This window comes from Nomascus leucogenys, chromosome 17 (genome assembly GCF_006542625.1).
Source record: "Nomascus leucogenys isolate Asia chromosome 17, Asia_NLE_v1, whole genome shotgun sequence".
Classification (NCBI taxonomy): domain Eukaryota; kingdom Metazoa; phylum Chordata; class Mammalia; order Primates; family Hylobatidae; genus Nomascus; species Nomascus leucogenys.
The window spans coordinates 47,864,914-47,892,466 of NC_044397.1; the positions used below are offsets into that span (position 1 = coordinate 47,864,914).

The 27,553-nt window shown below is 40.9% G+C and overlaps 1 protein-coding gene across 1 annotated transcript in view; it reads right to left on the bottom strand.

The window, feature by feature from the left end:
* The window catches only part of LOC100604297 (zinc finger protein 273), a 41,064-nt gene extending 14,071 nt beyond the window's left edge, over positions 1 to 26,993 (bottom strand). Inside the window, exons 1-3 of the mRNA XM_012496445.2 lie at positions 26,827 to 26,993; positions 12,491 to 12,617; positions 11,907 to 12,002 (exon numbers count right to left, since the gene is read on the bottom strand). Coding sequence (XP_012351899.2) covers positions 11,907 to 12,002; positions 12,491 to 12,617; positions 26,827 to 26,829 — 226 coding nt within the window. The 5' untranslated portion in view covers positions 26,830 to 26,993. The remainder of the gene's footprint in view (positions 1 to 11,906; positions 12,003 to 12,490; positions 12,618 to 26,826) is intronic.
* Positions 26,994 to 27,553: the final 560 nt, after the last annotated feature.

A 27,553-nucleotide genomic window follows, 5' to 3' on the forward strand; every position in this document is an offset into this window, starting at 1 on the left:
GCATGCTTTTGTTCAAAAGTCGAAATTAATATTGTGAAGATGTCTATACTGCTCAATGTAATCTACAAGATTTAATGCAATGTTTTCTCAACTTCTCATTGCATTTTTGAAGACATAAAAACAGCAACCCCTAAAGTATATGGAATCTCAAGAGACAATAAAGTACCTAACAATCTTCAAAAAAAGGAACAATGTTGGAAGCATTATAGTTTCTGATTTTAAAACATATTACAAAGTTACAGAATTAAAACCATTTGCTACAAGTATAAAGGTAAAAAAAAAGGAGACTAATAAAATAGAATGCAGCACATATATATACTTTCACATATATGGTCATATGAAGAGCCATTTTCATACCCATAATTATTATACCATTGCTACTGAAAGCTAATAGGTAAAAGCAATGCAAATTTCTGTCACCAAATCATTCAGTACATATGATCTGAAATATAAAAATACTTGGCCAGGCACTATGGCTCATGCCTGTAATCCCAGCACTTTGGGAGGCTGAGGAGGGCAGATCACACAAGGTCAGGAGTTCGAGACCAGCCTGGCCAACATGGTGAAACCCTGACTCTACTAAAAATACAAAAATTAGCCGGGCATGATGGCACTCGCCTATAATCCCAGTTACTCGGGAGGCTGAGGCAGTAGAATCACTCGAATCCCAAGAGGCAGAGGTTGCAGTGACCCAGGATCACGCCACTGCACTCCAACCTGGGTGAAAGAATGAGAATCTGTATAAAAAATAAAAATAAATAAACACACACACACAAAACAAACAACAACAACAACAACAAAACTGGACTGTCACTCAGTTTTCAAAAAGCAGAAGATATTCTAACAACTATAACGATAAATCTTGATGACATTATGCAAAATAAAATGAGCCGCCACAAAAATACAGAGTTTGTATGAGATATATGATGCAGTTACACTCCTAGAAAAAAAACAGTAGTGTTTGAAAAGTGCCATGAAAATGGGAAAAGTTGGTAGTTGTTTAATATGTGTTGAGACTTAGCTTTGTAAGATAAAAACACTTAGTAAAATGTTGCATAATATAATTAGTATGACTAAACTGAATATTTAAGAATATTTATTGTAAATTTTGCGATTTTCTTTTTTTCTTTTTTTTTTTAATTTTGAGACACAGTCTTGCTCTTTCACCTAGGCTGGAGTGCAGCAGCACCATCTTGACTCACTGCAGCCTCCACATCCTCAGCCCAAGCGATTCTCATGCCTCAGCCTCCAGTAAAGCTGGGATTACAGGCATGCACCACCACACCTGGCTAATGTTTTTTATTTTTAGTAGAGACAGGGTTTCACCATGTTGGCCAGGCTGGCCTCGAAGTCCTGACCTCATGTAATCCACTTGCCTCAGCCTCCCAAAGTGCTGGGATTACAGGTGTGACATGGACTAATCACTTGATCCCAGGAGTTTGAGACCAGCCTGGGTAACATGGCAAAGCTGTCTCTACAAAAAATACAAAGAAACTAGCCAGGCACAGTGGCTCACACCTGTAATCCCAGCACTTTGGGAGGCGGAGGCAGGAGGATCACTTGAGGTCAGGAGTTCAAGACCAGCCCGGCCAACATGATGAAACCCCATCTCTACTAAAAATGCAAAAATTAGTCGCTGTAATCCCAGCTACTCAGGAGGCTGAGGAAGGAGAATCACTTGAACCTGAGAGGCAGAGGTTGCAGTGAGCTAAGACCATGCCACTGCACTCCAGCCTGGGCGACAGAGGGCGACTCTGTCTCGGGGAAAAAAAACAAAAAAACAAAAACAAAGAAACTAACTGGGTATAATGGTACATACTTGTAACCCAGATACTTGAGGGACTGAAATGATAGAATCATCTGAGTTTGGAAGGTTGAGGCTGCAGTGAGCCATGATCACACCACTGCAAACCAGCGTGGTTGACAGAATGAGACCTTATCTCGAAAATAAATACAATTTAAAAAAAAAAAAAAGGAAACAGAATGCCAGAGTGGCTTAAGAAAAAAGCATAAAATATGCTGCCCACAAGAGACTCATTTTAGCATTGAGTCAAATAGGCTGAAAGTAACCGATTGGAAATATCTATGTTCCGTGAAAATAGTAACCACAATTGGGTGAGGTGGTCATAATCATATCTGACACAATATGCTTTAAGTATTAGTGGCTGGGCATGGTGGCTCACACCTGTAATCCCAGCACTTTGGGAGGCTGAGGTGGGTGGGTCACCTGAGGTCAAGAGTTCGAGACCAGCCTGGCCAACATGGTGAAACCTCATCTCTACAAAAACACAAAAATTAGCCAGGCATGTTGGTGGGGGAGTGCCTGTAATCCCAGTTACTTGGGAGGTTGAGGCGGAAGAATCACTTGAACCTGGGAGGTGGAGATTGCAGTGAGCCGAGATCGTGCCATTGCACTCCAGCCTGGGCAAGAGAGCAAGACTCTGTCTCACAAAAAAAAAAAAAAAAAGAAAGAAAGAAAAGAAAGCATTAGCATGAGGCAAAGATTGATATTATATAATGGTAAAATAGGTCAATTTACCAGGAATCCATAACTATTATATGTATCTATCTGTGTATGTATGCATAACATCAGGGCTCCGATATATACATAGCAATTACTGACAAAAGTGAAGCAAGAAATACATACCAACATAATAATAGTAGACATCAAGACCCCATTTTCAAAAATAGAAAATTCAAATAAATTAATAAAACAAAGAAAACTTGAGGCTATGTGTGGTGGCTCACACGTGTAATCCCAGCACTTTGTGAGGCTGAGGCGGGCAGATCACCTGAGGTCAGGAGTTCGAGACCAGCCTGACCAACATGGCAAAACCCCATCTCTAACAAAAATACAAAAATTAGCCAGGTGTGGTGGTGGGCACCTGTAATCCCAACTACTCGGGAGGCTGAGGCAGGAGAATTGCTTAACCCAGGAGGCAGAGGTTACAGTGAGCCGAGATCGCAGCATTGCACTCCAGCCTGGGTAACAGAGCAAGACTCCATCTCAAAAGAAAAAAAAGAAAGAAACCTTAGACATTATAGACCATATTAATTATTTTGCATATAGAGGAATACCTGAGAGGGGATAATTTATAAAGAAAATAAAGTTTACTTGGCTCACCCTTTAGCAGACTGTACAAGAAGTGTGTGCCAGCATCTGCTTCTGGTGAGGGTCTCAGGAAGCTTACAATCACGATGAAAGGCAAAGACTGGACATATCACATGGTAAGAGAGAGCAAGTGTGAGGTGAAGGAGCCAGGTTCTTTTAATGAGCCAGCTTTCATTTGAATTAGTAAAGTGTAAGCTTTCTGATTACCAAGAGGATGGTGCCAAGCCATTCATGAGGAATTTTGCCTCAGACCCAAATACCTCCCATCAGCTCCCATATCCAACATTAAGGATTACATTGTAGCATGAGGTTTGGAGAACATGGACATTCACACCATATTATAGATCAACTAGGCTTAACAAACACGTAGAAAACTTACCAGTCAAATGCAAGAGATTACACAATATTTTTATTTACACCTAGTGTATTCTGTTAGGATACATATCAACTCATTTAATTTAAGAATACCATGGCCGGGCACGGTGGCTCACGCCTGTAATCCCAGCATTTCGGGAGGCCAAGGGGGGCGGATCACAAGGTCAGGAGATCGAGATCATCCTGGCTAATACGGTGAAACCCCATCTCTACCAAAAATATAAAAAAAAATAGCTGGACGTGATGGCTGGCGCCTGTAGTCCCAGCTACTTGGGAGGCTGAGGCAGGAGAATGGCGTGAACCTGGGAAGCAGAGCTTACAGTGAGCCGAGATTGAGCCAGAGCACTCCAGACTGGGCGACAGAGCGAGATTCTGTCTCAAAAAAAAAAAAAAGAATACCAGCTAGGCGCAGTGGCTCATCCCTATAATCTCAACACTTTGGGAGATAAAGGTGAAAGAATCATGTGGGGCCAAAAGTTTTGAGACCAGCATGTACAACCTAGAGAGACCTTGTCCCTACAAATAACCAAAAAAATTAACCAGACATGGTAGTGCATGACTGTAGTCCCCAACTACTGAAAAGCCTGAGGTAAAAGGATCACTTGAGCCAAGGAGGCTGAGGCTGTAGCCAGTGAAAACCATGCCACTGCACTCCAGCCAGGATGACAGATTAAGATCCTGTCTCAAAACAACGAGTGTAGAGGACCAAAATTATACACTGTGTGTTTTCTGACCAAAAATGAATGATACTAGCAATTAAAAGCAAAAGTAAAACTGGCAAATCTTAAAATATATGAAAATAAAATACTCTTCAACATATTTTTGCTCAGGGGTCAAAACATTAAATTTTTTTAAAATGTCGGCCAGGCATGGTGGCTCACAGCTGTAATCCTAGCACTTTAGGAGGTCGAGGTGGGTGGATCATCTGAGGTCAGGAGTTTGAGACCAGCCTGGCCAACATGGTGAAACCCAGACTCTACTAAAAAAAAATACAAAAATTCAGCCAGGCGCGGTGGCTCACGCTTGTAATCCCAGCACTTTGGGAGGCCGAGGCGGGCGGATCATGAGGTCAGGAGATTGAGACCACGGTGAAACCCTGTCTCTACTAAAAATACAAAAAAATTAGCCAGGCGTGGTGGCAGGCGCCTGTAGTCCCAGCTACTCGGAGAGGCTGAGGCAGGAGAACGGCGTGAACCTGGGAGGCGGAGCTTGCAGTGAGCCGAGATTGCGCCACTGCACTCCAGCCTGGGCGACAGAGCGAGACTCCGTCTCAAAAAAAAAAAAAATACAAAAAAAATACAAAAATTAGCTGGGTGTGGTGGTGTGAACCTGTAATCCCAGCTAATCAGGAGGCTGAGGCAGGAGAATCGCTTGAACCTGAGAGGCAGAGGTTGCAGTGAGCCGAAACTGTGCCACGGCACTCCAGCCTGAACATATAAATTCAATATAATTTCTATAAAAAATCCCAATAGCACAGATTTTACAGAAATATTGCTAAATTTTGATTATGAACTGTAGTCAAATATCCATGAAAAAGAACAAACAGGCATTATACTTTCTGATTTCAAAACATATTAAAAGATACAATAACCAAAACAGCATGGTACTGACACAAAAACAGATAAACAGATGAAAGAGCAGAACAGGGAACTCAAAAATGAACCCTTCTGTATATGATCAAATGATCTTCCACAAAGTTGTCATGAGCACAATAGAGAAAAGATATTCTCTTCAAAAAATAATGTTGAAAACTGGATCTCAACACTGATAACAGAAGATTGGATTATTTCCTTGAATCATATATGAAAAATATTTTAAATAAGATATTTAGAAAACTGATCAGGTGCGGTGGCTCACGCCTGTAATCCCAGCACTTTGGGAGGCCTAGGCAGGAGGATCACACAGTCAGGAGTTCGAGACCAGCCTGGCCAACATGGTGAAACCCCATCTCTACTAAAAATACAAAAATTAGCCAGGCGTGGTGGCACACGCCTGTCTACCTACTCAAGAGGCTGACGCAGGAGAATTGCTTGAACCTGGGAGGCGGAGGTTGCAGTGAGCCAAGACCACGCCACTGCACTCCAGCCTAGGTGACAAAGCAAGAATCCATCTCAGAAAAAAAAAAAAAAAAGATACTTAGAACAAAAAAACCAACAAATCTCTTAGAAAAAAATATAGGGCAAAGACATGACATTGGTCTTGGCACCATTTTCTTAGATACGACATTAAATGCATAAGCAACAAAGGTAAAGAATAAAAAAATTTAACTACACTATATTTCAAAATTTTTGCACATCAAAGAAAACATTGAATAATGTGACAATGCCTCTTACTAAATGGGTGAAAACATTTGCAAATCACATGTGATGGGAGTTAATATTCAGAATATATAAACAACTCTTAAAGCGGAAAAATAAAGTTGAATAACTTGATTTAGAAACGGATGAATAATTGAATGATATTTTCATCAAAGAAGATACACAGGCCAGGCACAGTGACTTGTGCTTGTAATCCCGGTACTTTGGGAGTTCGAGGCAGGAGGATTATTTAAGGTCAGTAGCTCGAGACCAGCCTGGCCAACATGGTGAAACTCCATCTTTACTAAAAATACAAAAATTAGCCAGGTGTGGTGGTGCACACCTGTAATTCCGGCTACTTGGAAGGCTGAAGCAGGAGAATCTCTTGAACCTGGGAAGGCTGGAGGTTGCAATGAGCTGAGATCATGCCACTGCACTTCAGCCTGGGCAACAGAGTCCATTTCAAAACACACACATACACACACACACACCTACACACACACACACACAAATGGGAAAAAGCATTTGAAAGGACACACAAAATCACTAATTTATAGAGAAATGCATAAAAATCACAATAAAAAACAAAATCATGTCACATCCAACAGAATGGCCACTACTAATTTTTAAAAACATCAAATCTGTTTATCATTTTTATTGGAAAATAAAACCCATGTTGATGGTTGGTGAAAAACCAGATGCAGCTATTATTTAAAAATGTTATAAATGTTCCTCAGAAAATTAAAAATGAAATAATCATCAAATACAACAATCCCATCTATGAATCTGTATCCAAAACATGCAACACAGGACCTGAAAGACATATTTGAACATTCACGTTTATTGTACCACTATTCACAAAACCCAGAAGGCTGAAGCAACCCAGATGTTCCTTGAAGACATCAAAAAATGTAACATATACATACAATGGAGTATTATTCAGCCTTAAAAAGGAAATCTTGTCACATTTTAAGATAAACTTTTGAGAATATTATGTCTCCTGAAATAAGCCAGTGACAAAATGATGGATACTATATGATTCCACTTATATGAGATATCTTAAGTATCACACTGTATTTTTAGTAGAGACGGTCACACTGATCAAAACAAAAAATGGAATGGTGCTTGTCAAGGGCTAAAGAGAGAGTAAAATGGACAGTTGTTAATGGGTATTGAGTTTCAGTCTTACAAAATATAAAATTTCTAGAAGTTTTCAGCATAACAATGTGAATACACTTTACATGTCTGAAATGTACAGCTTTTTTTTTTTTTCCTGAGACAGGGTCTCACTCTGTCATCCAAGCTGGAGTACACAATTTTGGCTCAATGCAACATCAAACTCTAAGGCTCAAGTTATCCTCCCTTCTCAATCTCTCTAGCAGCTGGGACCACACGTGCACACCACCATGCCTTGCTATTATTAAAAATTATTTGTAGAAAGGGCGTCTTCATATGTTGCCCAGGGTGGTCTCAAACATTTGGGCTCAAGTGATCTTTCTGCTTTGGCCTTTCCAAAACCTGGGATTACAGATGTGAGCCCCCACCATACCTGCCCCTGAAATGTACACTTAAATTGATTTAAGATGGCAAATTTTATGTTATATGTTTTTAGTTTTTTCTTTTTTTTTTTTTTTTTTTTGAGACAGAGTCTCGCTCTTTTGCCCAGGTGGGACTGCAGTGGCGCGATCTCGGCTCACTGCAAGCTCCGCCACCCGGGTTCACGCCATTCTCCTGCCTCAGCCTCCCGAGTGGCTGGGTCTACAGGCGCCCGCCACCGTGCCCGACTAATTTTTTGTATTTTTAGTAGAGAACGGGGTTTCACCATGTTAGCCAGGATGGTCTTGATCTCCTGACCTCGTGATCCACCCGCCTCGGCCTCCCAAAGTGCTGGGATTATAGGCGTGAGCCACCGCGCCCGGCCTGTTATGTGTTTTTACAAGAATTTTTTTTTAAAAGAAAAACTGAAAAAATACACAATTATAAATCTTTCCAAAAATCACCTTCAAACAACAAGTGTTTCTCTTACATAAAGAAAACATATATTCAGGCCAGGTGTGGTGGCTCACACCTGTAATCCCAGCACTTTGGGAGGCCAAGGCGGGCGGATCACAAGGTCAGGGGATCCAGGCCATCCTGGCTAACACAGTGAAACCCCGTCTCTACTAAAAATACAAAAAAATTAGCCGGGTGTGGTGGTGGGCACCTGTAGTCCCAGCTACTCGGGAGACCGAGGCAGGAGAATGGCGTGAACTGGGAGGCAGAGCTTGCAGTGAGCCGAGATCTCGCCACTGCACTCCGGCCTAGGCGACAAAGCGAAAAAAATAAAAAAAAAAAAGAAAACATATATTCATTGTTAAAAACACATGGTGAAAAGAAGACTATTTCTATGACTACTCACCTAGATAAAACAACTATTAAAAATCATCTAAGAAAGAATATATACAAGATAAGCCATAACCAAAATTGAGGTCATATTTATAGGCAATAACACATATATATAATCTGATTGTGATAGACATGACTAATTTATCTCTTAATTAAACCTCACATTGTCTTAAAGTATACAAACAGAATTGTAAATTGTCTAAAATTATATGTAAGTAAAAACAAAAAACGCAATAAACTGATGTTAAGAAACCAACAGTAAAATAACACTAATCTGGAATGGCAAAACAATAAGAGAAAATGTTTACTCATAAACTCTGGTATGCAACATTGATGTACAATTAAAAAAGAATTTGTCAGCTGGGCGTCGTGGCTCACACCTGTAATCCCAGCACTTTGGGAAGCCGAGGCAGGCGGATCACGAAGTCTAGAGTACGAAACCAGCCTGACCAACATGGTGAAACCTCGTCTCTACTAAAAATACAAAAATTAGCTGGGAATGGTGGCAGATGCCTGAATCTTAGCTACTCGGGAGACTGAGGCAGGAGAATCGCTTAAACCCAGGAAGCGGAGGTTGCAGTGAGCTGAGATCATGCCATTGCACTCCAGCCTAGGACACAAGAGCTAAAAATTCTATCTCAAAGAAAAAAAAAAAAGAAAAAGACATATAAAATAACAGAAAAATTTGAACTAGCAAATAGAAAGTAAAACTATGTAGGGAGAGTGACATCAGTAAGATGCAAAAATAAAAGGTGCCTTATTCGTTTATCCCCTCACAACAAGAAAATTTGTCAGCCATCCCTGACAAAAATGCCTCTATGAGAGTATCAGGCATCATGGCTCACACCTGTAAGGACAGCCTCATGGTACATTAAGGTTGGAGAATCGCATCAGGCAGGAATTTTAAGACCAGCCTGGTTTATGCAGCAACACCCCGTCTTCAAAATAAGTGCCTTTAAAGAATCTTTCAGATCCAGGGAGGGAGTTATGAAACTCTGCTAAAGCCCAAGATTGAGGAGCGTTCTTTCCAGGAGGCAGGCCCTCATTCAGGAGGCAAACTACAGGAACCCTGTTCTTTGCTGCAGACCATGAAATGGCCCACCCAACTTGGTCTCACTGAGAATTCTGAACTTACTCTGTAACCATCCCAAACTCCTCCCAGCCACAGTCTGGGAGAGGTCCTGCCCTTCCAGAGGCCTGGAGAAAGACATGCATTTATAGCCATGCGGACAGGCCTGCAGACCTTGGGCTTTACTATGGTCCCGGAAGCAGTTCAATGACTCAGTTCCAGCTCCCTGAGCTACAGTTCATGGCCAGTTCTGCCTACATAGAAATCCACACAGTGACCTGGGAAAATCCTCTCCGGTACTCTGTGAAATCCATACTCATCCATATCCTAATAAAAGGCCCACCATATATAGACCCAACTGTAAAAACCTGCTCTGGTGTCTGCCCTACAAAGCAAAGTCCTGAAAGATTCAGTCTGTCCAAAAATATAATGGGAATTACAACTACCCAAGCTCCTTGTAACAAGGCAACTAAAGGTGGGCCCTAGTGCAGACCCAGTATCCTTGTGAGCAAGCTACAACCCCTCTCCACTACAAACCCAGAGGGCAAACCATCACTCTGGCGGCCCAACATAAAAAGATCTTTACCCACTGAAACCAGGTTATAAAAACTTGAAGAGGTGTTTGTTTCTTCAAATTCACAGACACCAGTGCAAAACTATATTGTGCCATTGTCAATTGCTTCTATTTTAACATAGCACTGGAAGTACGTATTAGAAGAATTAGTTTAAAAAAAAAAGAAAGAAAAATAGCCATTGAAATTGAGGACAAATAAGTAAAAAGTTGCTGTTGTAGATCATATAATCTTATCTTTTAAAAACCACAACTAGTACATGAAAACCTGTTTAATAAATACACTGAGTATATCAGCAAAATATAAAATTAACATACGAGCGTACGTTATGGTTTCATACACTTAAACTATCTGGTAAAATAGAGGAAGAAAACAATCTTATTTACATTAGCATTAAATCATAAATTTCTGAGAAGAAATTTAACCAAGCAGGTAAAAAATCTTTTTTGACCATTTTGCTCTGTTGCCCAGGATGAAGTGCAGTGGGGTGATCTCAGCTCACTGCAACCTCCGCCTCCCAGGTTCAGGTGATTGTCCTGCCTCAGCCTCCCAAGTAGCTGGCGCACACCACCACGTCCAGCTTATTTTTTGTATTTTTAGTAAATACAGGATTTCGCCATGTTGGCAAGACCGGCCTCGAACTCCTGACCTCAAGTGATCCACCTGCCTCAGCCTCCCAACATGTTGAGATTACAGACGTGAGCAGCCATACCCAGCCTAAAAAATCTTTATAATGAAAGATGTATCAATGAAAAAAATTAAGGAAGACGCAAATAAACTTAAAAATATTTTATGTACGGCCGGGCACGGTGGCTCACGCTTGTAATCCCAGCGCTTTGGGAGGCCAAGGCGGGCGGATCACGAGGTCAGGAGATCGAGACCATGGTGAAACCCTGTCTCTACTAAAAAATACAAAAAATTAGCCGGGCGTGGTGGCGGGTGCCTGTAGTCCCAGCTACTTGGAGAGGCTGAGGCAGGAGAATGGCGTGAACCCGGGAGGCGGAGCTTGCAGTGAGCCGAGATCGTGCCTAGGGGACAGAGCGAGACTCTGTCTCAAAAAAAAAGAAAAAAAAAAAAAAAAAATTTTATGTACATGGATTCAAAGAATAAATATTGTTAAAGTGCCATTTATCCAAAGTGACCTACAGATTCAATAAACGCCCTATCAAAATTGCAATGGTATTTTATTCACAGTAATGGAAAATACAATCCTAAAATTTACATGAAACTACAATAAATTTTGAATAGCCAAAGCAATCTTGAGGAAAAAGAACAAAGTAGAAAGCCATCATATTTTATAATTTCAAACTATATTTCAAGACTATAGTAACAAAAACAGGATTGAATGTACAGAAAAATGAACAAAACCCAGTGTAATAGAAACTACTCTCACATATTTCAGACGTGATGCAAAAAGAGAACTTGAAAAATAGTTTAACACAGAGTTTCTCAAAATTATGCAGGTATCTGTGTGTCCCCCAAAACAATGGAAAAGCAGTAAGATTGTGCAGGTTCCTATATGCCAGGAATAGGACTTTAGCTTTCACCATAAACTTGAAGGAAAATCACTGAAGGGAAAGTAGAATCCTTAGAGAATTTAAAAGCATAAGACAGAATATGCTCCTATGTGAGAGCAAAGGAAAAAAAAAAAACCCCAGCTCCCCAGAAACTACTTTTTTTGAACGCAGCTTCCCAAATCACACTTTTTTTTTTTTTTTTTTTTTTTTTTTGAGACAGAGTCTCACTCTGTCTCCAGGCTGGAGTGCAGTGGCACGATCTTGGCTCACTGCAACCTCTGCCTCCCTGGTTCAAGTGATTTTCCTGCCTCAGCCTTCCGAGTAGCTGGGACTACAGGCGTGTGCCACCACGCCCAGCTAATCTTTGTATTTTCAGTAGAGACAGGGTTTCACCATGTTGGTCAGGATGCTCTGGATCTCTTGACCTCATGATCCGCCCACCTCAGCTTCCCAAAGTGCTGGGATTACAGACGTGAGCCACCGCGCCTGGCCCAAATCACATTTTAAGAACTGGCTTTCTCCTTGACCTTTAGACCTTCATCTATGTCATCTGTTATATTCACTATCACTCTCACCTACCTGGGGGTTTGGCTACCATCGCATGTCTCTTCATATTGCAGGGCTCTTTTCCTTGCTCCAGACAAGTGATCAGGTCTGGCTTAGAGACAGCAATACCTGTTTTATTAAAAATGAGTAACATGAATCTTGCTCATATTCTCCAATTATCAACCAGTAACGTGCTCAGTAAAGAGGATGTAATTAAGTATTCTAGTAAATTAATCCCAAAATATCTAATTAGTAACATAAATTTCTAAATATTTTGAAAATATTTTAAATTTGTATGTTCTTAATTTCACTACTCAGTACTGCTGAATGAAAAATTGGTGGTGGCAATTAGATTTTAAGGTGTGGGTAACTTTTATGCCACTAAATTTTTGGAATTACCATTAATCTAGAGTGAAGGATACAGAGCAGCTCAGGAATGTGGAAAGTTCAGGTCAAGATGAAACATCTTGAAGAAATTCATTTCTAAATGAACAAATCTCCAGGATTTTGTTGAAAACAGGGATTAAAACTTATTTATGCAAAGCAGAAATTTCCAAAAAACATTCTACAGAAAGGAGAAGTGAAACCTTTAAATTATGTATTAAAATTATCCTCACCCAGGAAAACCAGGTTTCTGTAGTTATCTAACATCACATTCCTATACAAATTCTGCTGTGAAGTGTCCAGGCACTGCCACTCCTCCAGAGAGAATTCTATGGCCACATCCCTAAATGTCAGTGGTCCCTGAAAAACACACACACACAAAAACTATTTACCAACTTGCCCTGGACAGAATTTCTAATTTGACTCAAGGTGTGGAAGTAAAGAGAACTGGTTTTTACTTATAGGAGTGACTAAAATTATCCAATAAAATAATTTTCAAAACAGAAATATTCTCAAATGTGTTCTCTAACTCTGAGAAAAGAGTAGCATAAGATCCACAATAGCAGTTTATATATGATACTTTTCTAGATAATAAAGTATAAAATTAGTAACACAAACACAAACATGTACATTTGTGAGTGCTATATTTACATCATACAGAATGTATATTTTTCAGATAGAAAAGAAATGCTGTGTTACAAGCTAGCTTTAAAATTTTAATGTGTACAGTAATAAACTGGAGATCTTGTTATGCAGATTTTCTTTCCAGAAGATCTGGAATAAAGTCTGAGTTTCCAAATTTTTAACAAGCTCACCAGTAATGCCAATGTTTTTGGCCCAAGAAGAATATTTTGTCAAACATCCAGTAAGTGGAAGAGCCTGTGTTTGTCCCAGTTTTTCTGGCCTGTAAACAAAGATGAGAGCCTTTATTTTCCAAAGACAAATATATACGAAGGAAACCTAAGAAAGGGCAGCTTCCAGATTAAATGTGATGGTTTATGCACATCAGCTGCATAAAGATACTTAATAAAGAAGAGAAAAATAATTAACTCTATAGTAAGAAAAATAAATCTGTCAGAGAGCTCTTTTATTATACTTTAAGTTCTGGGTTACATGTGCAAAACATGTAACATAGGTTACATGTTCTGTTACATAGGTATACCAAGTGAATCATGAACATCAACTGAACTAGGACAGATTTGTATGATGTGCTGAGGCACACAGAAAAACATAGCATCACTGCTTCAATATTGCCCCTTGCAAAAGTAAATTATAGTCTGAATTTAACCATACAGAAACATCAGTTTTATGCCCTCTTCAAGATACAGATAACTCTTATGTTGTTGTTTTGTGTGTATGGTTGTTTTTTTTTTTTTGAGACAGTTTTGCTCCCTTGCCCAGGCTACAGTGCAATGGTGTGATCTCGGCTCAATGCAACCTTCACCTCCCCAGTTCAAGCGATTCTCCTGCTTCAGTCTCCCAAGTAGGTGGGATTACACGCACCTGCCGCCATGCCCAGCTAATTTTTTTTTTTTTGCATTTTTAGTAGAGATGGGGTTTCACCATGTTGGCCAGCCTGGTCTCCAACTCCTGTCTGCCACAACCTCCCTAAGTGTATGGGATTACAGGCGTGAGCCACGCACCTAGCTTATGTTGTTATTTTTAATAGTAATTTTAAGTAGTCTTTAACACTGTAGAGAGCAGTTCTCTCCTAATAATTTTTTTGTTGTTGCCCAGGCTGGAGTGCAGTGATGCAATCTCTGATCACTACAACCTCTGCCTCTCAGGCTCAAGCGATTCTCCTGACTCAGTCACCCTAGTAGCTGGGACTACAAGCATGTGCCACCACACCCAGCTAATTTTTGTATTTTTAGTATAGACGAGGTTTCACCATGTTGGCCAGGCTGGTCTTGAACTCCTGGCCTCAGGTGATTTGCCCACCTCAACCTCCCAAAGTGCTGGGATTACAGGCATGAACCATCATGCCTGGCCATCTCTGAGTAATTATTTTTTAGAACTTTTTGGGTAATAAATGTTATCCTGTTTAAATAAGCATTTTGTTAATTCTGTTCTGCATAGAGCTAATGAAGAACACAAATGAAATCCCGACATTACATGTTCTCCATATTTACAAAGGACCCCAGCTTGTTGGAAACAGGCCCCCCAAAATCTGGCCAGAAACTGGCCCCAAAACTGGCCATAAACAAAATCTCTGCAGCACTGTGACATGTTCATGATGGCCATGACGCTCACGCTGGAAGGTGGTGGGTTTACCGGAATGAACACCTGGCCCACCCAGGGTGGAAAATCGCTTAAAGGCGTTCTTAAACCACAAACAACAGCATGGGCGATCTGTGCCTTCAGGACGTGCTCCTGCTGCAAATAAGTAGCCCAACCCATCCCTTCATTTCCCATAAGGAATACTTTTAATCTATAATCTACAGAAACAATGCTTATCACTGGCTTGCTGTCAATAAATACGTGGGTAAATCTCTGTTCGAGGCTCTAAGCTCTGAAGGCTGTGAGACCCCTGATTTCCCACTTCACACCTCTATATTTCTGTGTGTGCATCTTTAATTCCTCTAGCGCCGCTGGGTTAGGTTCTCCCAGACCGAGCTGGTCTCGGCACCAGCTTTTCCCCAATAGGAATTTTGAGTATCCACAGCCACAAAGGAAACATTTTTAATGTTGCACGTCACAAATTCACGGTGAGAATTCTGCATGGAATATAAGAAGCCACGATGTAGAGAAAGTAGAGTAGGCTCTGGTATATAGGAAAGAAGTATTTTTCAGAGACGCTTGACTATCATAAGAATTTTTTAAAGTAGTTAAAATAAACTTACTAGGGAAGAAAAATGCAAGTAGAGAAGCAAAGGTTTACAAGTACTAAACGCATGGCATTCCAGGAGGCAGAGTGGACAAAGCTCTTGATCTGAGACATGTTTAGCTAAAAAAAAAAAAAAAAAAAAAAAAAAAAAAAAAAAAAAGGCCATTTTTTTCCCCTTTTCTCCTCCTTCTCTGGGATTCCTTCTCAGATGAGTCTCCGGACAAATTACACCTGCATCTTGAGAATATGCTTTTGAAGCGTCAGCACCACCTGTTTATCTGCTAGCACCACACCCACAGGCAGATGACAAGAAAAAGTCCAAAACAGATAAAGTCCACCCATTTCTGTTCTTTATAACAGCAAAGATTCAGGAACAATAAGCTGCTCCACAGAGATAAAAATAAAGTTTCTCTTTATCTGTCCTCAGGTGCCCTCCCTTGCCACAGACACCAGCAATTTCTGCTACAGTAATGGCAATATGGGCTGCACTGTCCTGTTCCTACCAAACTCAAACAGAACTGGCCCTGTGACCACCCTTTAGTACAAAGGCAGAAATTAACTCTCATGAATGTATTTTGAACCCCTCATAGCTGATTCTGTTCTCACTCTAGAATCACATGAGGCACTTATTAGGCTGGTGTGAAAGTAACTGTGGTTGTTGCCAATTTTTTTTTTAATGGCAAGGTAAAAGAAATAAAAATAATAAGTAATAATAATAGTGTTTTGTTGTTTTTTTTTTTTTTTAAATAGCAGAAACAGGCCAGGTGCGGTGGCTCATACCTATAATCCCAGCACTTTGGGAGGCCAAGGTGGGTGGATGACCTGAAGTCAGGAGTTCAAGACCAGCCTGACCAACATGGCCAAACCCCATCTCTACTAAAAAAAAAAAAAAAAAAATTACCAGGATGTAGTGGTGCAGGCCTGTAATCCCAGCTACTGGGGAGGCTGAGGCAGGAGAATTGCTTGAACCCAGGAGGCGGAGGCTGAAGTAGCCGAGATCGAGCCATTGCACTCCAGCCTGGGCGACAGAGCAAAAATCTGTCTCAAAACCAAAAAAAGGCGAAAACGACAATTACTTTTTCAACAATCTAATAATTAAAACAACATGTATGCTTCCATCAAGAACATTAAACAGAACTTGTGGAAAGGGCACAAGTAAAAAGATTTCTGCAAATTGGCCAGGTAATCCTCATGAGAAGCCTGAGCTGATAACCACTTAGCTAAGCATTGCCTCTCAGACTTCAACAAGCTTATAAATCACTTGGTAATTTTGACCCAACTCTATGTAATGTGATTCTGCAGGTTTGGAAAGGGTCCATGAATGGGTGTTTTAAACAAGTCCTTGTCAATGCTGATGTTCCTCCCCTTAGGATCATTATTAGCACTAGTTAGAGGAAGCAGGCACAGCAAAGTGTACCTTACACTCAGCACTCTTGTCGCAACACAAGTGAAGACAATCCATCTCCACCCTAAAGTATCTTCTTCGCTGTCTCTTTAAAGTTTACAGATTAAACAGAAGGCAGCAATGTCTGAATAAGTCTGCATTTGAAAAACAGTACGTACAAATATACGACTGCAATGTTTATTAAGCAGACACTGTGTTCACCGTGTTCTCACTCTCAAGAGTATGTTACACAGCGCTTCACTGGGAATCACACATTATGTGATTGAATCCTCGTAACACCCTGGGAGCTAGTACTAAACGTTCAATAATTCCCAGGATTTAGATGAAGGGCCCAGCATTTTTATTTCTTCTTCTGTTTCTCTGTCATTGAGTTTTTTTAAAATGCATAGAATAAAAACAAAATATAGACAGATGAGAGAGACACAGAAAGGAAAATTTCAATGTAGTTTAAAGGAATTTTTATTGTGTTTATATTTACTTTTTTGTGACTTGTGAAACAACCACTAGATCTGCAGGAATCGAAAATAAGTTGCTGGCCGGGTGCGGTGGCTCAGGCCTGTAATCCCAGCACTTTGGGAGGTCAAGGCAGGAGGATGGATCTCCTGAGGTCAGGAGTTTGAGACCAGCCTGGCCAACATGGAGAAACCTCATCTCTACTAAAAATACAAATATTAGCTGGGCATGGTAGTATACACCTGTAGTCCCAGCTACTCGGGAGGCTAAAACAAGAGAATTGCTTGAACCCAAGAGGCGGAGGTTGCAGTGAGCCAAGATCGCATCACTGCACTCCAGCCTGGGTGACAGTGTGAGACTCAATCTTAAAAAAAAAAAAAAAAAAAAAAAAAAAAAAATCCTGAGTCAAAAAGAAAAACAAAGGGTTTATTTAGCTGTTCATATGATTTACATATATTTCAAAAAAACAGAAAAATATCTACAGATAATCTAAATGCTTTAAGAAAACAGAGAAGAGCAAAATATTCTCCCTTATTTTCAGGAAACAGAATCATAAAGCCTCTTATTTCTAATTTATATTTTCTCCTACAACAGCCAGGCCTCAGGACATGCTCTTGAACTCTTGGAAATCTGAACTCAGTAGATAACTGGATTCAGGCATCTAAGGAGTAGACTTGGGCACACTGTGTGCACTTTAAAGAATGTTTATTGGGGGGGGGGGAACAGAAGAAAAGAGGTGTTATTCATGAGTGCACATGAATAAAGCAAGTTCTTAGAAACCTATGAAGAGAGTTCAATTCTAGCACAGTAATAATGGGAGACAACACCACCCCACAGACACTATTAGACAGATTACTGAGGCAGGAAATTAACAAAGATATTAGGACCTAAACTCAATACTTGATCAAATAATCCTAATAGAAATCTATACAACTCTCCATCTAAAAACAACATAAGTGGCCGGGCATGGTGGCTCACGCCTGTAATCCCCATACTTTGGGAGGCCGAGGCGGGCAAATCACCTCAGATCTGTTCAAGACCAGACATGGTGTCTGTTCACCAAGACATGGTGAAACCACGTCGACTCTACTAAAATTACAAAAATTTGCTGAGTATGGTGGCGGGCACCTGTGATCCCAGCTACTAAGTAGGCTGAGGCACAAAAATCGCTTGAACGCAGAAGGCGGAGTTTACAGTGAGCCATACAATTACATGGAACTTAAATAACCTGCACTTGAATGATATTTCGGTAAATAATGGAATTGAGACAGAAATCAAGAAGTTTTTTGAAACAAATGAGAGCAAAAATACAACATACCAGTATCCCTGCAACACAGCTGAGGCAGTGTTAAGAGGGAAATTTATGCCATTAAATGCTCACATCAAAAAGTTAGAAAGTTCTCGATTTAACAACCTAATATCACAAATAAAAGAATAAGAGAAGAGCAAATTCCTAAACTAGCAGAAGACAAGAAAAAACTAAAATCAGATGTGAACTGAAGGAGATTTAGACATAAAAAAACTATACAAAATATTAAGAAATTCAGAAGTTAAATCTTTGAAAAAATTAATAAAATAAACCAATAGCGAGATTAATGAAAAAGATTCAAATAAATACAATTAGCAATGACAAAATGAACATTACCACTGAACATACAAAAATACAAATAACTTGGCCAGGCACGGTGGCTCACACCTGTAATCCCAGCACTTTGGGAGGCTGAGGCGGGTGGATCACCTCAGGTTGGGAGTTCGAGACCAGCCTGACCAACATGGAGAAACCCTGTCTCCACCAAAAATACAAAATTAGCCGGCATGGTGGCGCATGCCTGTAATCCCAGCTATTTGGGAGGCTGGCGCAGGAGAATCACTTGAACCCAGGAGGCAGAGGCTGCAGTGAGCTGAGATCATGCCATTGCAACCAGAGTGAAACTCCATCTCAAAAAAAAAAAAAAAAAAAGCTAGTTCACTATAATCAAGTAGGCTTTGTCTTTAAAATGCAAAGTTGGTTCACCATACACAAATCAATAAATGCTATTTATCACATAAACAAAACTAAAGACAAAACCCACAAGATTATCTCAATAGATGCAGAGAAAGCTCTTGATAAAATTTAACATACTTAATGTAAAAAACCTTCAACAAACTAGGCATTAAAGGTACATACTTTAGCCCAGGACGGTGGCTCACTCACACCTGTAATCCCAGCACTTTGGGAAGCCGAGGTGGGTGGATCACCTGGGGTCAGGAGTTTGAGACCAACCTGGCCAACACAGCGAAACCCCATCTCTACTAAAAATACAAAAATTAGCCAGGCATGGTGGTGCACGCTTGTAATCCCAGCTACTTAGAAGGCTGAGGCTGGAGAATTGTTTGAACCTAGGAGGCGGAGGTTGCAGTGAGTCAAGATTGCGCCATTGCATTCCAGCCTGGGCAACAAGAGCAAAACTTCGTCTCAAAAAAAAAAAAAAAAAAAAAAAAAATTTACAGATTTAATGCTATTTTATCAAATTACCAAAAAGATTCTTAACAGGAAAAAAACTATTTTAAAATTCATATGAAACAAAAACAAACAAAACAAACAAACAAAACTCAAATAGCCAAGGCAATCTTAAGCAAAAAGAACAAAGCTGGAGTCATTACATTACCCAACTTCAAACTATACTACCAGGCTACAGTTACCAAAGCAGCATGGTACTGGTACAAAAAACAAAACAAAACAAAAAACAGGCTCATAGACCAATGCAACAGGATAGAGAGCCCAGAAATAATGCCACACACCTACAACCATCTGATCTTCTTCTACAAAGCTGACAAGAGGAATGTGGGAAGAATTCCCTGTTTAATGGTGCTGGAATAACTAGCTAGCACTACGTATAAGATTGAAACTGGACCCCTTCCTTACACTACATACAAAAATCAACTCAAGATAAATTAAAGACTTAAATTTGAAACTTAAAATTATACAAAAGCCCTGGAAGATAACCTAGGAAAGACCATTCTAGACATAGGAACTGGCAAATATTTCATGATGAAGATACCAAAAGCAATCGCAACAAAAGCAGAAATGGACAAATAAGACCTAATTAAACTAAAGAGCTTCTTCACACCAAAGGAAACTATCAACAGAGTAAAAAGACAACCTATAGAACAATAGAAAATATCTGCAAACTGTGCTTCTGCCAAATGTCTAATATCCAAAATTGATAAAGAACTTGAGCAAGTTTACAAAAAAAAAAAAAACTAGGAAAAAAGCATGAACAGATGTTCTTCAAGAGAAGACATACATGTGGCTAACAAGCATATTTAAAAAATGCTCATTATTAATCATTAGAGAAATGTAAAGAAAAACCACAGTGAGATACAATCTCACACCAGTCAGAATGGCTATTAATAAAAAGTCAAAAAAAAAAAAAAAAAAAAAACAGATGCTTGCAAGGCTGCAAAAAAAAAAAAAAAAAAAGAATACTTATACACTGTTAGTGGGAGTATAAATTAGTTCAACCATTGTGAAAGCAGTGTCATGATTTCTCAAAGAACTAAAATCAAAATTACCATTTGATTCAGCAACCTGAATACCCAAAAAATACTCTATATACCTCCCAAAATATAAATTATTCTATTGTAAAGACACATGCACATGCATGTTTATTGCAGCACTATTCACAATAGTACTTGTGAGCAAAGACATGGAAACAACCTAAATGTCTATCAATAGTAGAACTGGAAGCAACCTAAATGTCTATCAATAGTAGACCGGATAAAGAAAACATTATGGCTGGGCGCGGTGGCTCACACCTATAATCCCGGGACTTTGGGAGGCCAAGGTGGGCAGATCACTTGAGGTCAGGAGTTCGAGACCAGCCTGGACAACATGTTGAAACCCCGTCTCTACTAAAAAATACAAAAAAAATTAGTCAGGCATGGTGGTGCATGCCTGTAATCCCAGCTGCTTGGGAGGCTGAGGCAGGAGAGTTGCTCGAACCTTGGTGGTGGAGGCTGCAGTGAGCCAGTATCGCACCACTGCACTCCAGTCTGGGCGACAGAGGGAGACTGCCTCAGAAAAAAAAAAAGAAGAAGAAAACATATTGTTGGGTGCAGTGGCTCACACCTGTAATCCCAGCACATTGGGAGGCCAAGGCAGTTGGATTGCCTGAGCTCAGCAGTTTGACACTAGCCTGGGACAACATGGCAAAACCCCGTACGTACAAAAAATACAAAAAGAAAAACTAGCTAGGTGTGGTGGCATATGCCTGTAGTCCCAGCTACTTTGGGGGCTGAGGTAGGAGGATTGCTTAAGCCCAGGATGTTGAGGCTGCAGTCAGCCAAGATCACGCCACTGTACTCCAGCCTGGGCAATAGAATATCCTGTCTCCAACATAAAAGAAAGTATTTAATAAAAACAAAATATGATATATAAACATCATGAAATACAGTGTGGCCCTAAAAAAATAATAAGGTTATGTCCTCTGCAGCAACATGGTTGGAGCTGGAGACCATCATCTCTAGCAAACTAATGCAGAAATGGAAAACGAAATACATGTTCTCATTTATAAGTAAGTGCTAAATAATAACACATGGCACCTTGGGAGGCAGAGTCCAGCAGATCAGTTGAGGTCAGGAGTTTGAGACCAGCCTGGTTAACATGGTGAAACCCTGTCACTATTTTTAAAAATAAATAAATTAGCCAAGCGTGGTGGCAGGTGCCTGTAATTTTAGCTACTCAGGAGGCTGAGGCAGGAGAATCACTTGAACCTGGCAGGCAGAGGTTGCAGTGAGATCATGCCACTGCACTGTAGCCTGAGTAACAGAGCAAGACTCAAAACAAACAAACAAAAACACATGGACACAAAGCGGGGAACAACAAACACAGAGCCCAAGTTGAGGGTGGAGGGTGAGAGGACAAAGAGGATCAGAAAAAGTACCTATTTGGTGCTATGCTCACTACCTCAGTGACAAAATAATCTGCACACCAAAGCCTCACAAAACAATTTTACCTATATAACAAATCAGCACGTGTACCACTAACCAAATATAAAAGTTAAAAGGAAAAAAATCCATGAGTGGAGAATAGTGCAATGTAAGTGGATGGATTTGTTTGTGCTATCAGATAGTGGCCGGGGGGCGGGGCTGTACTCTGATTTGTGTCCATGCAGGCAGACGAGATTATGAACAGGTGGTGCAGAACCGTTTTGGTAGAGGAAGCAGGTTGCTACTGCAGATTCAGTGTCTGGGGGTAGGGATATACCCAGAGACATGCAGACACTTTTGTGGATTTTTGGCAAAAAATACTAGGATCAAAAATGTTGTGGTGAAATTCCTGAGGGTGGTGCCTAGTCCTGGGAGGGGTGTGGACACATCAATGTCTAGTGTGTATGTTTGAGAGTGGGTGGGAATCCTGTGGTGGCAGCTGTGGAAAAAAAAGGGGTCTGTTATCACAGCTCATTTCCTCTAAGTTCTCAGTTCTCGCTCACCCTGGGAGGAGACCTGGAATCACAGGACAATGGGCAGTGTGACAGTCTGTGTACAGGAGAGCAGAGCCTCCCATTCCCAGACACCCAGAGTTCCATTCCAGGCCAGGCTTCTGTGATATCTTTCCTCTGGTACCAAATCTCTAGAGTTTGTAGAATACCCAGCAATTCTCTAACACCAACTAATTGTCTAACATTTGAATTCTGACACCACCCAGGGTCAGCAAAGACCCTGATTCAGGGCTCAGTCCCACAACACTATCCTCACTGCAGATGCCAGTCACAAATTCCATAGGCCCATCTATGCACTGGGGTTACTGTTTAAAAATTTGGGACTCCCATAACCTCCCTCAAGTTCAATAATTTGATAGAGCTACTCACAGAACTCAGCAAACACTGTAGTTATGTTGACCAGTTTATTATAAAAGACACAACGCAGGAAAACTCAAATGGAAGAAATGTATAGGACCAAGAAAAGAGGTGGGGAAAGATGAAGCACATAGATAATCCTGGTAAATAGCTGTGATTAATAAAATTATCCATTCTTTGTGTTCTCCAGGAACAGTTGATGGAAACACCCTCCCATTATGACTTAGATGGTGCTCTCTTTTCTTACCTATCACATAACCAAATACAGACTCCACATTTCCTTTTCTCATTAAAAACAAACAACAAACAAAAAACAGCTGAATTGGTCTCAGTGGCTAAGAGAAAATATTTCTTAATCAAACGTTACTTAAGTTTCTCTTCCTCCCACAGGCTCAGAACTTTGAGCTACCCTCAGTCTGAACCAACATACACCATTTTATGTCCCAGCTAAGAACACGCTGACTTCAGGGTGAAACATTCTCTGATATAAAATCTAATTTTCCCACCTTCTATTTGCCATCCCCTCCCACCTTCTTTCTAATCTTGTCTGCCTAAACTTTGCAGTCCTTCAAGATCTTATAGTTGGTACTTTGCCTGTTGCAATACTCTTTTGGAATTCAAAGTTTTTTTACATAACTTTGTTTTATTTTATAAGTCTAGAAACTGCCTTAAAACAGTAACAACTTCATCTCCAGTAAGACCTTACTAATCCCCTTCCATGTTAACCTTAACTGCATCTGCCTGTGGGTCCCCAGCTTTCCTGGGCTCTGTAGCTTCTCTCAGTATAAAGGCTTCTTCCATGGCTGATGTGGGCAGGCTGGGACATCTGCAGGGGCGGCTCTCCAGAAAGAACCTAACTGGGCCTTTAATAACCTCCTTTTGCAGGCTCCATATTAGCCTTAGCTTAGAGTCACTGGGCTGAAGCTTCAATTTCCATGTCAGAGGTATTAACTTGGTTTTTGAAAGTAAGTGTTTAAAAAATCCAGCAAAATTACTCAAACACAGTGATCATATAAGGGGAAGACATTTTAAGGTGTTTACATGTTATACCTCAACAAGAAAAGCAAAAGTATCCATTCCTTTTAGATGATAAATGTATTATTTTATAATTTTTATTAAAAATCATGTAGTAAACAATCAGTCATATGGGAACACTTCTGGGAAGTACCAAGTTTTACCATATAATTCAGCATTAAACTCAGAAATCAAGATAACAGGACATAGACTAGAGATATTTACTGTCACAAATGTACTCTGCATAAAGAGGAACTGATGTTTTCACAAATCTAAGTAACTCACCAAGTATCTACTACATATTCTTGTGGAAAAGCATTTATTTTCTACAGCCAAAATTAAAAAGAGATTCACCCTATTTTTTTCCTTGGTTAGCATTCTAAAAGCCAAGACTTGGAATTCTGTTTGATCTCACCCATAAAAGACACACCCGAGAAAATTCTTAAACTCATTCTGGGAAAGAAAAAGATAAATGAGAATTTTTAACAAATGGACTATATAATTAGATACGATTTCTCTCCCTGAAACCCACCTTTTTGTAAATTTTTTACCTTTCAAGTTTTACTAATAAAATGCAATTTACGGTAAAAAACTGAAGTCAAAAAAAGTGAACAAATCTTTTCAAGATGATAAACCCCCAGAGAGTGGCAGTGCTGATTAGAAAACTGATGTGTTTGACTCATGTCAAGTCAGGCCACAATCCCTTGATTCTCCCACCCCATCCTGCTCACTTAAGTGCTCAATGACCACCCTCTTCAGAGACACTGTACCTCAGTTACTGCTCTAGATGCATTTTAGTTTGCAAGTTCTTGCACCATCTCACTGGAGTAAGTTTTTTTTAGTTTTTTTGGTACACTATTTTTTCTTTCACAAATGTTAGAGAATTCAGGGGGAAGAAATTATTTCTGTTTTCCCCTTAATACCAGCATCTAATTGGCTGACCAGCAATCTGTCTCCAAGAAATGAAAGCTGGGTTGGGTGAAGACAATCTTAATGTCTCAATGGGTTAGCTTTTCAAAAAAAAAAAAGTGTGGCCAGCGTGGGGTGCCTGTAATCTCCGCACTTTGGGACGCCAAGGTGGGCGGATCACTTAGAGCCAGGAGTTCAACGCCAGTACGGCCAACATGGTGAAACCTCGTCTCTACAAAAAACACAAAAATTAGCCAGGTGTGTCGGCGTGCACTTGTAATCCCAGCTACTTGGTAGGCTGAGACTAGAGAATCGCTTGAACCTGGGAGGCGGAGGTTGCGGTGAGCCGCGATTGCCCCACTGCACTCCAGCCTGGGCGACAGAGTGAGACTGCCTCAAAAAAAAAAAAAAAAAAAAAAAAAAAAAAAAAAGTGCACCAGGAGATGCCTCTCAGCCCCACGACATCCACCTGCTCTTTTGAGAAGCTACACTCCATACCTGAGACTGTCCTATGGGAGAAAATGACCCAGGAGCTGATACTCACTAAACATTGTAGCAGACATAGCGATTGTGGGTATCCTGGTTTATCCCCAGACAGTACACTAAAACTCAAAACCAGGAAAACACTGAGGAGTGGCTGAGGAAACATCACTCCATAAAGTTTCCAAAGGGAAACCTTGACCCAAAAACATTTTGGTAAGATCCCTGTGCCTAGGGAAGATGTTTTTAAAAAGAGGCACAGAGATTTTTTACAATACAGTGTCAGGGGATGATTCTTTGCTTTCTTCTCCTGGGAAATATTTTCAAACAGAAAAAAATTTTTCTACAGCGCTATCCGATGCTTTGTCAAAAAATGATTAATTAAAATACAGTATCTAAAATGTACACTAAAATAATGTGAATTAGGATGAGGAAGTTGGCATTGCGGAATGTCAGAAAAAACTGGAAATTTGGTATTTTACTGCAAGCCAGAGTTACACTGGAGGAATTGGGGGTGGGGAGTAGTCTTGAGACTCTGCTTGGGCCACATGTGAAAATTTCAGGGGAAAATCTATCCCCTGTAGAGTGTGTACATAATGAAGTAGCAGGCAATTAGACTGAGGTAGCTCCAGTCCCAGGGTCCCCATTTTTTAACAAATCTAACTCAAACTGGCCAGGCGCAGTGGCTCATGCCTGTAATCCTAGCACTTTGGGAGGCGGAGGCGGGTGGATTCCCTGAGCTCAGGAGTTCGAGACCAGGTTGGGCAACACGGTAAAACCCAGACTCTACTAAGATACAAAAAAGTTAGCTGGGCGTGGCGGCGTGCGCCTGTAATCCCAGTTACTTGGGAGGCTGAGGCAGGAGAATTGCATGAACCCGGGAGGCGTTGGTTGCAGTGAGCCGAGATCCCTGCCATTGCACTCCAGCCTGAGCGACAGTGTGAGACTCCGTCTCAGAAAGAAAGAAAAAAAAATCTAACTCAAACTTTTTGTAAATTACAACATTGAGGGAAACAAAATTCAGGCTTAACCAACCATAAACTGCCAATTAACCTCTGATGACATAACCAGGAAATGTCCACCCTGAATTTACAAATTTAGAAACTACATAACGGTACCTAACCAATTATTGGTTTTCTTCATCATACACCTTATAAAAGTCTTTCCTTCAAGCCCCTCCCATGGACCACAAACTACAAACCACAGCTGGGTGCTCTATAATTTGTGAATGACTGTCTGATTAAATTCTTTAATATTTTCGCGGTGACTTCCATACATTTTTAATAGAAAAAAGGAGGGTCTGGGAACCCCATGGACCAAAGCTCTTCCTATTCATGAACCCTGCACCCCGAGTCATCGGGGAGAGATGCGGCGCTGCGGGAGCAGAGCTGCCCCGGGAGGGCTCCAGGCCAGGGAACAGTCACTGCGCAGGGAGGAGGCAGGACGCCCGGGATCCCAGCTGCCAGCCTAGCAGCCATCTTATGACTGAAGGGGACTGAGGGCCGAGCTGCGCCAAGGAGAACTCCCGGCCGCGGATTTTGGAGTCTACTGCAAGGAGGCCGGAGTCTCGCCACATCCACTTCCCACCAGTTCCAACCAGCCCCTCCCCCTCTCTCGGGATCTGGGACCCGGCACTCTCACCATTTCTAGGCTTCCAGGGAGTCCTGGCGTCTTAGCTGTGGATCCCCCAATACCTGCAGGTAACGGGGCCACAGAAGGTGGACCTCTAGGAGCAGAGGACACAGAGCACTGAAGACGACACCTGGAGCTCCGGCTGCAGCGAGAGACAAAGGCCCCGCCAAATCCCGGAAGCCGTCCTGTCCGCTCCAGCTGCGTGCCTGATTGGACGGATCCCGGCCCAGCGTCCCTGATTGGAGAATGTTTAAGGACCCGCCCCCTCAGTCCCTGAATGACAGAAGATGTGCTCAGTTGCTGGGCTGAAAGAAGATAGAATGAAACCTAAACTGCAGGCTTTTCAGTCAGGGGGCTTTCTCCCTGAACTGAGCCAGGCCCACCCACAGGGTATTTGCATTTAACCTTGTGTATAAGGTCATGTGCATTTATATTAATAAATAGTATAGTGTGTGAAAGGAAAATAAATTTTGGGGCCCCAAAATCACTAAACTATAGGGAAAAGTCAAGCTGGGAACTGCTTAGGGAAAACCTGCCTTCCATTCTATTCAAAGTCACCCCTCTGCTCACTGAGATGATTGCATATCTGATTGCCTCCTTTTCCCAGGCTAATCAGAAACTCAGAAGAATGCAACTATTTGTCTTTTATCTCCTAGGACCTGGAAGCCCCCTCCCCACTTCCAGTTTTCTTTCTTTCTTTTTCTTTCTCTCTCTCTCTCTCTTTCGGAGTCTCGCT